General features: G+C 45.7%; 1 protein-coding gene across 1 annotated transcript in view; it reads left to right on the top strand.

Annotated features, from left to right (window-relative positions):
• Positions 1-16344, top strand: part of BAHCC1 (BAH domain and coiled-coil containing 1) — a 144485-nt gene that overhangs the window by 103639 nt on the left and 24502 nt on the right. Inside the window, exons 12-14 of the mRNA XM_070736767.1 lie at positions 1919-2118; positions 5001-5137; positions 5433-5558. Of these exons, the coding sequence (XP_070592868.1) occupies positions 1919-2118; positions 5001-5137; positions 5433-5558 (463 nt within the window). The remainder of the gene's footprint in view (positions 1-1918; positions 2119-5000; positions 5138-5432; positions 5559-16344) is intronic.

Here is a 16344-nt window from a genome sequence, read left to right as displayed (position 1 = left end):
AGGTGATATAATACCCTAACAACTTTCCTGCTGTGTGAAAGGACTTTGGATACGTTCTGCAAAGAAATATGAACAGGGGCTTGGTGGCTTAAAGCTATGATCTAGGAAGAGCTTTCTGCTTTTCTAAGTGACAACAACAACAACAACAACAATAATAATAATAATAATAATAATAATAATTTATTAGATTTGTATGCCGCCCCTCTCCGAGGACTCGGAGCGGCTCATGACAAGCAATACATATACAAATCCAATATTAATTTTTTTTTAAAAAAAACCTGTTATAAAAACAATCATACAGTCCAGACAAACCATTTATTTATTTATTTATTTATTTATTTATTTATTTATTTATTTATTTATTTATTTATTTATTTATTTATTATTTAGATTTGTATGCCGCCCCTCTCCGCAGACTCAGGGGGGCTCACAGCAAGATACAACAATTCATGACAAATCCAAATATAATTTAAAATATTTAAAAAGAACCCCATTTTACTAACAAACACACACACAAACATACCATACATAAATTGTACATGCCCGGGGGAGGTGTTTCAATTCCCCCATGCCTGACGGCAAAGGTGGGTTTTAAGGAGCTTACGGAAGGCAGGGAGAGTAGGGGCAGTTCTAATCTCTGGGGGGGAGTTGGTTCCAGAGAGTCGGGGCCGCCACAGAGAAGGCTCTTCCCCTGGGGCCCGCCAACCGGAGCAGCTAGGGGTATGTCAATTTCCCCATGCCTGGCGAAATACATGGGTTTTCAGGAGTTTGTGGAAGGCAAGGAGGGTGGGGGCAGTCCTAATCTCGGGGGGGAGTTGATTCCATAGGGCCGGGGCCGCCACAGAGAAGGTTCTTCCCCTGGGTCCCGCCAGACAACATTGTTTTGTCGACAGGACCCAGAGAAGGCTAACTGTGGGACCTAATTGGTCTCTGGGATTCGTGCAGCAGAAGGCGGTCCCGGAGGTATTCTGGTCCGATGCTATAGCTCACAAGCCAACTTTTCCTATGTCCTGACTCTTTTTCAGCCCTTCATAACAGAGTGGGAGGGAAAGTAGCGTGGTGTGACTGGGAAGAGGAGAGACAGGGTCTTTTCAAGAGGTGGGGTAGATCAGAGGTCTTCAAACTTGGCAACTTTAAGACTTCTGGACTTCAACTCCCAGAATTCTCCAGCCAGAATTCTTCTGGTTGGAGAATTCTGAGAGTTGAAGTCTTAAGGTTTGCCAAGTTTAAAGACCCCTAGGCTAGATTATGAGTTGCTACCAAATATGCATAGAAGCCTAAGACACATACCTTCATGGGAAGTCAAAAACTGTCCACTTAGGAAGCAACACTGATTGACAATCAATCTCACATGGGGTTGTGCACATTCAACTTTGTACAGAACAAAGTATCCAATGAGAATATTTCATTCATTCAGATCTGGGATGTGTTATTTGAGTGTTCCCTTCCTTTTTTTGAGCAGTATATTTTAAGGGTCCTCTATACTACAGGGCCTTTTTGTTTGAAACCTTCCTCAGTTCTTCCCTCTGCTATTTCTGCCCTTTTCCTTCCTACAAAGAAGGCAAATATACGTGTCCCAGGATAATGTCATGGGATCCAATCTGGGTCAGTCACCAGGACCAGAGATTTTGTCATCCAAGCTTTTGGACTTTGTGCTGTAGCCCGTCCTTGGGCTCTGCTAAGACCTCCTCAGCAGCAAAAGGGGCCATAACTAACTAACACGGTATGATAGATAAGAGGAGGCAGGTAGGAGCATGCCAAGAAGGCAGATTTAGCCTGTAAGCTCTGAATGTGACGGCTCCTTTGATGGGGCGAGACTGAGAGCCCTAGGTGGGAAATGTAAGCCCATAACTTATTAATAACCTATTCTACGAATGAGAATTGATCGTCCCCGATCGTATCTTTTTCTTTTTCACAGTGCTGGATGAAGACTTGGCATCCTTCAATTTGCAAAGTCTAGCCACCCTTGCTGCTGCCTGGGCTCTTGTGGAAGCCACTGGTTTCGAGAGCAGCCCACCTGACCTTCTCAGTCTGGCGGATGCCGCGCCGTGTGTGAATCTGCGCCCTCGCATGCGGGTCTCCCGACGGAAATACATCTGGACTCCTAAAACCAAGCCTGTAAGTTCCTTGTGTTCACAATGAATGACAGAGTTTATAGACTGAAAGATTACTTGCTGGCATTCCATTTTTGTAGCCTGACATCATTGTGCGTCCACAGAGGATAAAATATTCACCTATCGAGCTGAACTTTCACAGGTAATAATGGAGACGTCTGTAGTAAATTCAGGGGTGGGTTCCTCCCAATTTGGACCAGATCGCACGAAACGTTAGCGACCCACTGGTGACTTTATTTTGGCATCACGGATCCCGTTCTGTCTGTGCTGGTCCGTATTCCCCGCCATCTTTTTTTCTGAATTTTTGGCCAATTTTCCTTTCTTTGGATGGCTTCTCCTTATTCCGTGCTTTGAAAAAAGCCCTCCTGCCTGCCCTCAGGTTAAAACTGACCTTTATTTCTTCGGCTGAAGCACAGCTGATCAGCTCCTCAGCTATGTTTCCGGCTGAATCCACCTTCTGAGCATGCGCGGAAGTCAAATCGCTTGGAGATGGATATGTGCGAGTTGAGGGTGCATGCGAAACATCATGATGCAAACTGGTGGTGAAGGTAAATGGAACCTGCCCCTGAGTAAATTGTTTGTGTTTGAGGGCTAATCTTTTGTCCCTTAAGACTCATTTTTGGGAAGGGTAGCGTGAGCAAACAGTGAAACTTTCATTATGGTGTCACGGTGCAAATCCTTCCCCATTTAATTTAATATATTTGACTTATATGCCGCCCAATCCCATGGGATTCAGGAAGACTTGAGGGCTAATTTTATGCATTCATTATAGTTACTCGCGAGAGGTGGAGCTTGTGTGACACCGCAATGCTTGTTTAATCATTCTAACAAAAATGTGGCTTGTTCTGGATACCTCTGCATGAGATAACAGAATTGGGCAAGACTATTGTACAGATAGTCTTCAGCTTACAACAATTTGTTTAATGACCGTCCAAAGTTACAAGGGCACTGATCAAAATGGGTTATGACCGTTTTTCAAACTGATGGCCATTGCAGCATCCCTGTGGTCACCTGATCAAAATTTGGATGCTTGGCAACTGACTCATATAAAGGACAGTTGTAGTGATCATCTTTTGTGACCTTCTGACAAGCAAAGTCAGTGGGGAAGCCAGATTCACTTAAAGAGACTTATTATTAACATAACAACTGCAGTGATTCATTTAACAACTGTGGCAAGTAAGATTAAAAAGTGGGGGCACAAATCTCACTTAACAAATGTCTCAGTTAACAATATAAATTTTGGGGTCGGTTGTGGTTGTAAATCAAGGACTACATGTATTCTGCAAGCAAAACTCTCTAGAAGATTTTGCAACGTTGGAGTGCATTTTTTATTCCCGTTGATTTGTTTGTTTGAATTAGGGGGCAATTATTAAGGCTTGCCTTAATCAACTTCACAGGATGGCTTTTGCTGTATCAGCCTCCTAATTTTAATAATCATATTTATAGGGAGGTTGGCTTGGTTGAGAGTATGGAGGCAAGAATGTTAGGCTTCTGATTGGGTACAGAGTCAGACAGTCCTTGAGTTGCGATGGTAATTGAGCTCTGAATTATGGTTATAAATTGTTGCGGTTGTAACTTGAGGCATCATGTGAGTGGACCTGACTTTTTTGACATTTTTTGGGGTGGTCGCTATGCAAACACCACGGTTGTTAACCAAATCAGCTTCCCTTGATGGGAGTTTTTTTGCCAGAAACCAGAGGAATACACTAAAAACTGGTACAAAAAATGGTGCAAAAATGGTGCAAACTGTCATAGAAGCAAGTCAAGTGCCAAGCGCCCAAAACGTGATTGTGTGACTGTGGGTGGTGGGGTTATAGTTTATACCCATCATTACTTTGAAAACAGGTCATAAGTAGTTTTTGATGGCCCATCTTAAAGTGACCAGGTTATAAGTCGAGGACCATGGGTCCTCGACCCTGGGCCGTTTCCATGTTATGTATGGTTTTTCTGAGATGTATGACTGTTTTTTATATTAAGGGGTTTTAAATTGTTTTTAACTATTGGATTTGTACTGTTTTGTTGTTGTGAGCTGCTCTGAGTCTTCGGAGAGGGGCGGCATACAAATCTAATAAATAATAACAATAACAACAACAACAACAACAATGCAACGACTCTGGCATAAGCCCGTGAAAGTGGTCCCAGTGGTACTTGGCACACTGGGCGCAGTGCCATCGGAATTGACAAAATCTCCATCTGTCAATTGCAAAAGGCCGCTTTACTGGGATCGGCAAACATAATTCGCCGCTACATCACGCAGTCCTAGGTGCTTGGGAAGCGCCCTACAGGTGATGAAATACGAAATCCAGCATAGCAATCTTGTTTGCTGTGTTGTACTGCCATAATAATAATAATAATAATTTGCAGTCTTACAGTATTGTGTGGACTTAAGGTGCTTCATTTGCTTGAGTTCAAAAATGACAAGAATGTCCACTAAGAGAATGGAAAATCTGTAAAGATCTTTGTATGTTCAGTGTGTGCAGCAAGGAGATAAATCATTATCCAAGTTAATCAACTATAGGAAAAAAAAGAGGAAGAAGACATTTCAACCAGGAAGCAGTCTTGTTATAATTTTGTTTTGAATTCCATAAATCCCTTCAAATTAATTTCCCTTAGTTACATTTCTTAGCAGTTGAAGATGTTGGGTGTCCAAGGCGGCTCCCACTTGAACATGAGCGAAGATCCCAAGAGTAGTCCCTTAAAGGTCACCCTGCAAGTACATAAGTGGAACCGATTGGCCTTCTAAATCTGTTCGGTTCAAGAGTGCAAATAAGTCTCAGGGCGTAGAAACTCCCAGGAGTAAAAAAGCATGAATAAAACATGTTATGCACCCTCTGTCACCTCTTGTTTTCCTCTGTGGTTGAGGTGGCCTTTCCTCTCTCCCCAAAGGTTTGCCCTCTGAAAGCAGCTATTGAGAATTTGGACACCCAGGAAGTGGAGATGCGCATGCGCCTAGCGGAACTGCAGCGACGCTACAAAGAGAAACAGCGGGAATTGGCCAAACTGCAGAGGCGGCATGACCACGAGTGAGTGTCTGGTTTCTTCAGTTTTCACGACAGGTTTCTAGGATAAACACCTGACCCACTTGCCAGAAGGAAGGTGGGTAAAAACGAACCCAGCACCGGGAATAACGGCAGTGGTAAGAGGGTGAAATACAGGTTTGACTGTTTACCGTAATATCCCAAGGCCAAATGATCCCCTTGGTCAAAGGCCTCCCCTGTCCTCTAAAACTGGTGCCCAAATCCAAAGAGACCCTCAGTATATGGGAGCAGGGCCATTCCTGCCCTTTTGTTTTGTCTTTAACGTGGTTATTACCTGTAGGCGAGAAGAGAGTTCCCGGAGTCCAGCTCGACGGGGACCGGGGCGACCTAGGAAACGCAAGCACTCCAGCACACTCAGTTCATTGCGGCAAGGTTCGATGGGCAAGAGTGACAGCAGGAAGGTCAAGTGAGTGATCTAGCATGACTTATGGTGCTTCTGGGTTGGGGGGAAAGCACTCTAAATGTGTACAACATTGCCTGTCTGTTTGAAAGCTTGAGGGACCCAGTGGATGCTCTTAAGAAGGATCTGTCCGTGTGGCTGCTGTAATGAATGGAAGTGCTGCTGTGTGCATTTCTGCAAGGATAGAGCTACAAATGGGACCATCAGGCCATTAGCAGGATGGTGGGAGAAAGGTGGGACTTTTCCCTGCCAGCGACTGCCTCATCATTGCCTTCTCCCCTTCATCCTAACACCATGGGATTCCTCCCCCCGTCAAAAAATAATTGGAATGATTATCTGGAAAGAAGGGCATCAACGATAAAGGGGCCGCGATAGGGAAGGGTTTTAGCTCCCTGTCTCTATTTCTTCATTTTCCTTTTAGAAATTTCTTCTCCATCCACTTTACAATTGTTGTGCTCTGTATATGTTTACCAGGCTGGGTGGTATAAATGAGACAAAGTGTTAGTCTGCATTTGTGTACGTCTGTCACTGGGGATCTGTAATTAGATTTTGGGGGAGCATATATGTGTAAAGGGAAATTTCATATAATGAAGCCTTTCTCTCCTTTTTTCTTTTCTTTCTTTCTTTCTTTCTTTCTTTCTTCCTTCCTTCCTTCCTTCCTTCCTTTCTTCTTTTCTTTCTCCTTTTCTCTTTTTCTTCTTTTCTTTCTCAGCCTTTTTTTTAACATCAAACAGCTGTATGGTGTTCAGTGTTTCTTTATACTGCTTTCTTGCATTTGAATTACTGTACACCATAAAAAGCGGACTCTTCCTCCCAGATCTCTCTGTTTGTAGCTTAATAATTACAGACCACACTGGGAAGAGGCATGAGAAGAAGCGGTGGTGATGTTCAGTGAATAGGTTCTGATCAAAGCGTTGCTTGTTGTTTTTTGGCTATTCCCGTTGCCTTCACCCTAGAGGTGACTGCACTTTAGCACTCAACGTGGCCGAGGCCTTACCCATCCTAGTGGCCATCAAGATCTGGGAGAATAAGAGAGCTGGAGGGCTGTGCTCCCCTGCCTCCTGCCTATCTTGCCTCCTGCACTGCTCTGGGGGAAGAATTGCCCCTCTTTGAAAAAAGGAAGGCAGCGTTGCATAAAAGCCTCTTTATCTGTGCTGTATAAAGTCATTGGTCACGCTGCAGTGGTGTTCATTGCTGCTGGCGCTTTATGATTATCCATTAGCCGCCCGGCACAGTCATTCCCGCACTCACGGGCCCTGTATAATTGTCCTTCTCTGCTACAAATTGCCTCTCCCGGCAGGCCCATTTGCATAAATCCTCCAAGCTAGTCCAAACATGATTGGAGCACGCGTGTGTGCGCTGCATCAATCCTGATGATTTGGTAATAATAGTTAAATCTGTACTAAATGGTTCCTTCAATTAAGACAGAAGAAAAAAATTAATCTCTAGGTTTTATGTCACAAAACATTAGCAAATGTAGTGAAGGTTACAGGGGGAAAAAAAGCAGTTAGTGTTGGCTTTGGGTTGCAACATGGCTCCACCATATGGCTCGTGGAAACCTTCCAGGACTCACTGGAGAACTTGCTTGCCTTCTCCCATTCCTCTCCACCCCGGTCCTTTATGCAGATTTATCCTGGGGGTGGTGGGAGGTGGGTGGGGGGCAAAGTAGGAGAATCCCCATTCCTCACTCCAAACCTTGAAAAGCTGTGCGGATTCATGCAAAATTAAATATAAAAGGAAAGCCATTCTTAGCTTTATTGGGAAGCTTTGGTTCCCCTAAGCTTCACTTCCTTTACATTTTTTTTAACCCACACTTTCGTACGAGTCCAAAAAATCATCCCACCCGGATGGATTTGCCAGCAAATCTTTAAAAGCTGAAAGAGGAGATTCTGCGATTCCAGAACAGCATTCCAAGCACTGTTTAGCATAGCGGCACTAAAGTGCCGTTATCTAGGATGGGAGCCAAGACAAAAATATGCTGGTTATAAGGAGTGCTGACCACATTTGGACCCAATTCTGCCTCAGCAATGAAGGGGGAATAGGGGGTTGCGTCCACATGGGAGATACGAGGTGTGAGTTGTGGAATGTAGCTGGTGCTCGTTTAACAGCTGCCTTGCTTAGTGACCATTTGCAATCACAGCGGGAGGAAGGAGAAACTTTACGACCTTCCTCCCACTTAGGGCCTTAATAGGTCTGTAAAAGAAACGAAAGCTGAAATAAAACGATAACATGGCATCGGACCAGAATATCTCCGGGACCGCTTTCTGCCGCACGAATCCCAGCGACCGGTTCGGTCCCACAGAGTTGGCCTTCTCCGGGTCCCGTCGACTAAACAATGTCATCTGGCGGGACCCAGGGGAAGAGCCTTCTCTGTGGTAGCTCCGACCCTCAGGAACCAGCTCCCCCCCCCCCAGAGATGAGGATTGCCCCCACCCTCCTTGCCTTTCGGAAACTCCTTAAAACCCACCTCTGCCGTCAGGCATGGGGGAATTGAAACATCTCCCCCTTGCCCATGTAGTTTCTGTGTATGATTCGACTGTGTGCTTGTTTTTTATATATTGGGGTTTCTTTTGGATTTTTTAACCTAGATTTGCTACTATGTATTGTTTTTTACCATTGTTGTGAGCCGCCCTGAGTCTACGGAGAGGGGCGGCATATAAATCCAATAAATCTAATCTAATCTAATCTAACATTGTGATGTTTCACATGACAACCGAGTTGCCGGCCCCCATTGCAGTTGCTAAACGAGGACAACCTTAACGTCCATTAATGCCAGTTATTTGTTGTAGAAGACAACTGATACCTGATATTGAGTCTCCTGACATGTGTTCTCTGATCCCAGGGGTGAGATTGACACCAAATAACCCATTATTTCCTGCAATTATTTCCCCCACTTTCATCATATCTATCCCTACTTCTCCTTTTGCTCATGTAGAGGTAAACTGTGTTGGAGAGGCCTATTCCTGTTTCTCTTTTCCATAAAATGTCATGGGTGGGAGTTCTAGGGGGGATAAGAAGGACAAGAAGAGGAACGTCTATCATCCCTATCTTGGCAGGTGACAAAGCAGCTATTCCCAGTTCTTGGGGTAACAGCTCTGTTTTTTCCCCCTTTGCCTTCATATGGTGTCGGTGCACACATGTTTAAAACGTGCCTCTCCCCTCTCATTCAGCACTATAGTGGTAATAATAATAATAATAACAATAACGAGTTGGAAGGGACCTTGGAGGTCTTCTAGTCCAACCCCCTGCTTCGGCAGGAAACCCTACACTATTTCAGATAGATGGTTATACAAAATCTGCTTAAAAACGATGTTGGGGCATTCACAACTTCTGGAGACAAGCTGTTTCACTGATTAACTGTTCTGACTGTCAGGAAATTTCTCCTTAGTTCTAAGTTACTTCTCTCCTTGTTTAGTTTCCACCCATTGCTTCTTGTTCTGCCCTCAGGTGCTTTGGAAAATAGCCTGACTCCTTCTTTGTGGCAACCCCTGAGATATTGGAACACTGCTATCATGTCCCCCCCTAGTCCTTCTTTTCATTGAACTAGCCATACCCAGTTCCTACAACCGTTCTTCATATGTTTTAGCCTCCGGTCCCCTAATCATCTTTGTCGCTCTTCTCTTCACTTTTTCTAGTCTCAATATCCTTTTTGCATTGTGGCGATCAAAATGGTATGCAGTATTCCAAGTGTGGCCTTACCAAGGCCTTATAAAGTGGTATTAACACTTCATGTGATTTTGATTCTGTCCCTCTGTTAATGCAGCCTAGAACTGTGTTGGCCTTTTTGGCAGCTGCTACACACTGCTGGCTCATATTTAAATGGTTGTCCACTAGGACTCCAAGATCCCTCTCACAGTTACTATTGTTGAGTAACTCTTACTACTCTTACTGTACTAAGAGAGGAGCTGCTGAATCGTAGAACGGAACATCCATGGACTACAGCCAGTAACCCCTCTGGAGAGCTTGGCCCTGTTGTGTTGAACCTACAAAAGGATCATTTTAACCAAGATCACGGTGTAGCACTGGGACATCAAAGTGATGTCTGTCTAACAGACTTCCAAAAGGCCACTGGACATTTGGTCAAAACATGACTCCCACACCCACTTTTGAGACTATGGCATCTTGAGCCTCTGCAGCAGGGCAGGCATAAGAGGAAGTGATTCCGCAGGGGATATCTCAGTGACATAGCAGACTATCCATGGCAGGAGCATGTCTTTTTAGCACCAGGAAGCAACAGGATTAAATGAAAAGTTGTGAGGGAGAACAATTTCTTTGCTGTGATTTTGTGATCCCACAAAAGTTTGGAGAACTGAATACAGAATATTGGAAGCCCTCTAATCCAGCCCCCCTGCCCAAGGAGGAGACCCTATACCAGCCCTTTTTGTTCGCGTGCCAAAAGCGTGTGGGTGTGGGTGTGTTCTAGCATGCACGCACATACCCACACCCATTCCATCCCCACACACACACATGCGGTCCCCCTCCCTATGCTGAGCATTCACACAATCCCCTCCCATCCCTGCGCATGCACACAGGCCTCACTGAAGCCTGAGACTCTGAACAGCCAAATGGGCAAACTGGAAGTTGGGAAAAACGGACTTCCGGTTTGCCAGTTGTACTGTTTTTCGTACTTCAGAGCATAGTTCCCTCTAAGCTGAGCAGTGAGCAATCGCTCACTTAAAAATCATCATCAACTCAGAGTTTTCCAAACCTGCCCAGAAGCCGAGAGGGAAAGTGTGAGAGGGAAGGAGAGAGAGAGGAAAAGAGGAAGAGAGAGAAACAGATAGAAAAAAGAGAGGAAGGAAAAGAGAAAGAAAAAGAATGGGAGTAAGGAAGAGAGAAAGAAAATCAAAATCTAGTTTGAAACTAGCTCAACTATTTAAGTGGCATTTTGATATTGATAGAGTTGCCCTATTATGAGCTCACTGTTATAGACACACAGTACAGTAGTTTATTTTGAAATTCTCTGAGGCAAAACAGGGTGGGTTTTTTATTTGTTTGTTTGTTTGTTTATTTATTTATTATTTCTGTGCCGCCCAGTCCCAAAGGGACTGCCGCTCAGACACTATACTTTTCCGCCCACCCCCCCAAAAAAAAATTAGAGGGAACACTGCTTCAGAGCTTTCAGGGAAGTTTCCTGAAGCCATAGAGTGTGAAAAACAGTCCAACGGGAAAACTGGAAGCCCGTTTTCCGAACTTCCGGTTTGCCTGTTGGTCTGTTTTTTGCACTTGGGGCTTCAGGGAAGCTTCCCTGAAGCCTCCGAAGGGTGAAACGGCCTTCCCCAAGGCCGAAAATCAGCTGGCTGCCACGCGCATGCACCCTAGAGCTGACATAGGGCAGCACCTTACGCGCCCTCCGATATGGCTCCGTGTGCCATCCGTGGCACACGTGCCATTGGTTTGTCATCATGGCCCTGTGCTATTTCAGACAAATGGCTGTCCGATCTCTTCTTACAGTAACTGATAATAGCAACTTATTTCCTCCTCTTGTCTCTTATGTGAGGATAAGTAAATCTTCCTCAAGGCAGGAGAATCGGTGCCCTAAAAACACCTGCGTTGTCTCCTTCTCTTCCTGTTTTGCCTGCCGGCCATCAGTGACCTGGCGAGGGAAGTGGAGAGATTGCTGTTTGACAGTAGGAAGAGCACTTACTGACTATTCACAGCCTGCTGACCGCTTGGCATGACTTGCATTGGCAGAAGTGGAAAAGTTTGGAAAGAGAGCACAGAAAAAGGGGCAGAAAGAGCCTTTGGGGAGGCCAGGGAAGGATTGAGAAAAAGGCGCATGCACATTAAAAAAAACTAAGAGGAGATTTCAATTCCAGTCCCATTTTAGCCAGCTGGGTGACTTTGGGCCAGTCTTTCTCAGCCCACCTCACCTCATGGCATGGTTGTTGTGGACCAAGTAGGAGAAGGGAGGAGTATTAGACATGTTCGCTGCTTAATTGAAAATTTTTTAAAAGCTGAGATTAAAAAAAAAACTATCCTTAAATCTAAAATACTAAATTTACATAAAAGTATCCTCCGCCAACAGTTAGTGAGTACTTTTGCATCTGGGAAAATGAGATATGTAGATGAGCCTTAAGGTTGAAATCCTGTCTGGGAAGTAAAGTCCAATTCCATCTGATGGGCATAGGATTATATGTTGTAAGTACACTGCTGTGTCCCTAGTCAAATTTTCTACAAATTTTAAAAATAGGGCAAAATATGATTAGCCAATAATAATAATAATAATAATAATAATAATAATAATAATAATAATAATGATGATGATGAGAGAAAAATAACATGCTCTTAATATGGTCAATAGCTGCTCCGCCAGCTTACGTTTTCTGACAAATTATTTTCTCTATCTGATCCTTGTTTGCTACAATTCCTAGAAATATTTTTTTTGTTATTTCTAATTTCCCTTCAACTCAAAATTTCTAAACTTTGTAGTCATGGGTTATTTTGCATTCATTAATCACAAGTGCGATTATGCCTGTCTGATGTGTCACCTCCTCTGTTGTTTTCAAACCTCTCTGAGCTTTAAGCATTTAATGCTTTTTTTTTTTGATGTTCCAAAATAAATTTGGGACCAGAGATGCTATTCCAGAAAGCAATAAAGCAAGTGCAGCCATTTCTCTGAATGCTCACATGTGGGCACTTGCCAAGCTGACCCTTGGTCAGAGATCACAGACAAGCCCCTTAATTATATACCTCCCAGAAAACAATTGGCATACGTGTATACCACGTCTGAGATTTAAATCTGCACCTGAGTGGTAATCCTCTCCTCTTCCTGTTTTGCTCTTTGCACATTTGTATGTCTGCCCTGTAAACCTGCCCGAGCAAAGAGCCCATGGCATAGGATTCCTTGATCGAGTGCCAAGGCAGGGCTCCTAGCCATCATGGCATCCCTACCCTGTGTCAGGTGGAGGCTTTTGGACTCACTGAAGCAACACATGTTTCCAGAGCAGCTGCAAGCCCAGTCCCTTGGCTTCCTTCCTATCGAGAACATTCCTGTTTCTTGAACTTCCCACGCTAGGCAATGATATCTGCCAAGCTTGCCTCCCTCCAGCCACTCCCCAGAAGAGAGCTGTGGCCTGGAGCCAGGGTAATTCGCTACTTGAGTGTAGGCTGAAGTGCAAAGGCTGGGGGTTTCGCATTATGGGTAGCCTGGACTTGCTTACTGTTCCCGAGCGGGCCCGTTTTGCTTTTCCCATCCATGGCCCTTGGGGTACTCCGTTCCTTCCCTTCCCTCTGCTTAACCAGGGAATTCCCTCCTTCCTTTCCTGCTACGGCTGCCAAGTTGGAATTTGGCACCAGCTCCGGGGTCAAGACTGGGCCAAAAGGTTGAGGGGACAGGGTGAAGGCCCTAGAGAAGAGCATGAATAGAGGCTGCTTTGGGAAGAGGGGGCTTATACAGTTTCAAATCCCGGGCTGCGTTCTCAGGGTGGAGTAGACAAGAGGCTGCTCCTTGGGAGCACTGGGTGCTAGAGTGGAGCAATTAGGGTTGAGGAGGATTGGAGATCAGAATGGGCAACCAGCCAGCCATAGCAGCTGGGACAAAAGCCTTCAGAGTGCTAATTCACTTCCTATTTACTCTGCCAGGAGGACACCTAAGAGAGCAATGCCAAAGTAATATGAAGTCAGTCATTTAGTAGATGTCAGGAGGTGACTCAGCCCACATAAGTCCCAAATTAATTCCTTGCAATTGTTGTCACTGGGAGTAGCTACCTCGCTTTGCTTCCCCTTTCTTATCTGGAGGGATTGCAACTAAGTACAATCAGCTGTTGTTCCCAGAGGTTCCCCCACCCCCACCTCTTCTATCTCTCAGTATCAAGCCACAAAGCCCTTCATTTGCCTTTCAGTGTTCCAGATGGGATTAATCTTACTCCCATCTCATCCCACCAAGCCAGTCTGATCCGGCTACACAATGACCCTGGAGAAAGAGTTTGCAACTGGAATTATAGGCAGGTACTAGTAATGAGAACGTTGGACCTTTTCACGTTTGAGGAGCGTATGCGGCAGCTGGCAGTAAGAACACAACTTTTGAGTACGCCGTGACTCAATAAAAAGGACAGAAGGGCAAATCTTACCTTTTGTATCTTGAGCTTTCACATATACAAACAACTTTCTGGTTCGTGAAGTTGCAAAGATAGACTTGAAATGATGTGAGTCCTTGAAAAAAGATTTGCAGTGATTATAGGAACTGGATTTCAGGATGCTATATAGCTCTGCACTCTTCCCTATGAACAGCAAAACCAGAAAACATATGTAAAATAACAATATCCTTGAATATATTATACAACACACGATCATACAAACATGGTCAATTTGCATGATTTACGTAGGTCACTATCTTTGGATTCTGTAGTGCAGAATCTATAATTTCATTAATGCACAGTGCTCCAAATCGGATTCAAGATCCTGTATATCTCTATACATATAGGCATGGAATATATACGCTGAGTAACGTATTGGTATTCTGACTTCCTGCTCATATCCACAGTTCGGCAGAGTCTCTCGCAGAGGCCTGGAACAGGGCTGCGGCAGGGGCTCTTGACCGGATTGCACCTTTGCGACCTCTCCGTGGCGTTAGACCCCGTAGAGCCCCATGGTTCAACGAGGAGCTCCGGGAGTTGAAACGCCAAAAGAGACGTCTAGAGAAGCGATGGAGGAAGAGTAGGTCTGAATCTGACCGAACACTTGTAAGAGCTTTTATTAAGACTTACAAAGTGGCGCTCAAGGCGGCAAGATGCGCGTACCATGCCACCTTGATTGCATCAGCGGAATCCCGCCCGGCCGCTCTGTTTAGGGTGACCCGCTCCCTTCTCAACCAGGGGGGAGTTGGGGAGCCCTTGCAGAGTAGTGCCGAGGATTTCAACACGTTTTTCGCTGATAAAGTCGCTCAGATCCAGGGCCTACCTCGACTCCAATTGTAAAACAGAGTCGACTGACAACGAGTCAGTCGAGGTGACTGGGGCACGTACTTGTCCACCTGTCTGGGAAGAGTTTGATCTGGTGACACCTGATGAAGTGGACAAGGCCATTGGAGCTGTGAGTTCCGCCACCTGTTTACTGGATCCGTGTCCCTCCTGGTTGGTTTCGGCCAGCAGGGAGGTGACACGGAGCTGGGCCCAGGAGATTACCAACTCTTCCTTGGGGAGGGGAGTTTTTCCATCACTCTATAAAGAAGCGCTTGTGCGCCCCCTCCTCAAGAAGCCCTCCCTGGACCCAGCCGTACTTAATAACTATCGTCCAGTCTCCAACCTTCCCTTTATGGGGTAGGTTGTTGAGAAGGTGGTGGCACTCCAGCTCCAGCGGTCCTTGGAAGAAGCCGATTATCTAGGTCCCCAGCAGTCGGGTTTCAGGCCCGGTAACAGCACGGAAACCGCTTTGGTCACGTTGATGGATGATCTCTGGCGGGCCCGGGACAGGGGTTTATCCTCTGTCCTGGTGCTCCTTGACCTCTCAGCAGCTTTCGATACCTTCGACCATGGTATCCTTCTGCACTGGCTGGAGGGGCTGGGGCTGGGAGGCACTGTTCTCCAGTGGTTCTCCTCCTACCTCTCTGGCCGGTCGCAGTCGGTGTTAGTAGGGGGTCAGATGTCGACTCCTAGGTTTCTCCATTGTGGGGTGCCTCAGGGGTCGGTCCTCTCCCCCCTGCTATTTAACATCTACATGAAACCGCTGGGCGAGATCATCCAAGGACATGGGGTGAGGTATCATCAATATGCGGATGATACCCAGCTTTACATCTCCACCCCATGCCCAGTCAACGAAGCGGTGGAAGTGATGTGCCGGTGCCTGGAGGCTGTTGGGGCCTGGATGGGTGTCAACAGACTCAAGCTCAACCCGGATAAGACGGAGTGGCTGTGGGTTTTGCCTCCCAAGGACAATCCCATCTGTCCGTCCATTACCCTGGGGGGGAATTATTGACCCCCTCAGAGAGGGTCCGCAACTTGGGCGTCCTCCTCGATCCACAGCTCACATTAGAAAAACATCTCTCAGCTGTGGCGAGGGGGGCCTTTGCCCAGGTTCGCCTGGTGCACCAGTTGCGGCCCTATCTGGACCGGGACTCATTGCTCACAGTCACTCACGCCCTCATCACCTCGAGGTTCGACTACTGTAATGCTCTCTACATGGGGCTACCTTTGAAAAGTGTTCGGAAACTTCAGATCGTGCAGAATGCAGCTGCGAGAGCCGTCATGGGCTTACCTAGGTATGCCCATGTTTCACCATCACTCCGCAGTCTGCATTGGCTGCCGATCAGTTTCCGGTCACAATTCAAAGTGTTGGTTATGACCTTTAAAGCCCTTCATGGCATTGGACCAGAATATCTCCGAGACCGCCTCCTGCCGCACGAATCCCAGCGACCGATTAGGTCCCACAGAGTGGGCCTTCTCCGGGTCCCGTCAACTAAACAATGTCGGTTGGTGGGCCCCAGGGGAAGAGCCTTCTCTGTGGCGGCACCGGCCCTCTGGAACCAACTCCCCCCGGAGATTAGAATTGCTCCTACTCTTCCTGCCTTCCGTAAACTCCTTAAAACCCACCTTTGCCGTCAGGCATGGGGGAACTGAAACATCTCCCCCTGGGCATGTTTAATTTATACATGGTATGTTTGTGTGTATGTCTGTTAGTATATGGGGTCTTTTTTAAATCTTTAAATATTTTAAACTTGTCACATTATTTATGATTTGTTCCATGTGTTGTGAGCCGCCCCGAGTCTTCGGAGAGGGGCGGCATACAAATCTAAGTAATAAATAAATAAAATAAATAAATAAATATCATATGTGATAAATGACAAAAGAAGTTC

Source organism: Erythrolamprus reginae, chromosome 2, assembly GCF_031021105.1.
Source record: "Erythrolamprus reginae isolate rEryReg1 chromosome 2, rEryReg1.hap1, whole genome shotgun sequence".
NCBI classification, from domain to species: domain Eukaryota; kingdom Metazoa; phylum Chordata; class Lepidosauria; order Squamata; family Dipsadidae; genus Erythrolamprus; species Erythrolamprus reginae.
Note: the sequence above shows the minus strand (reverse complement) of the source record. Positions and strands in the feature narration are given on the sequence as shown.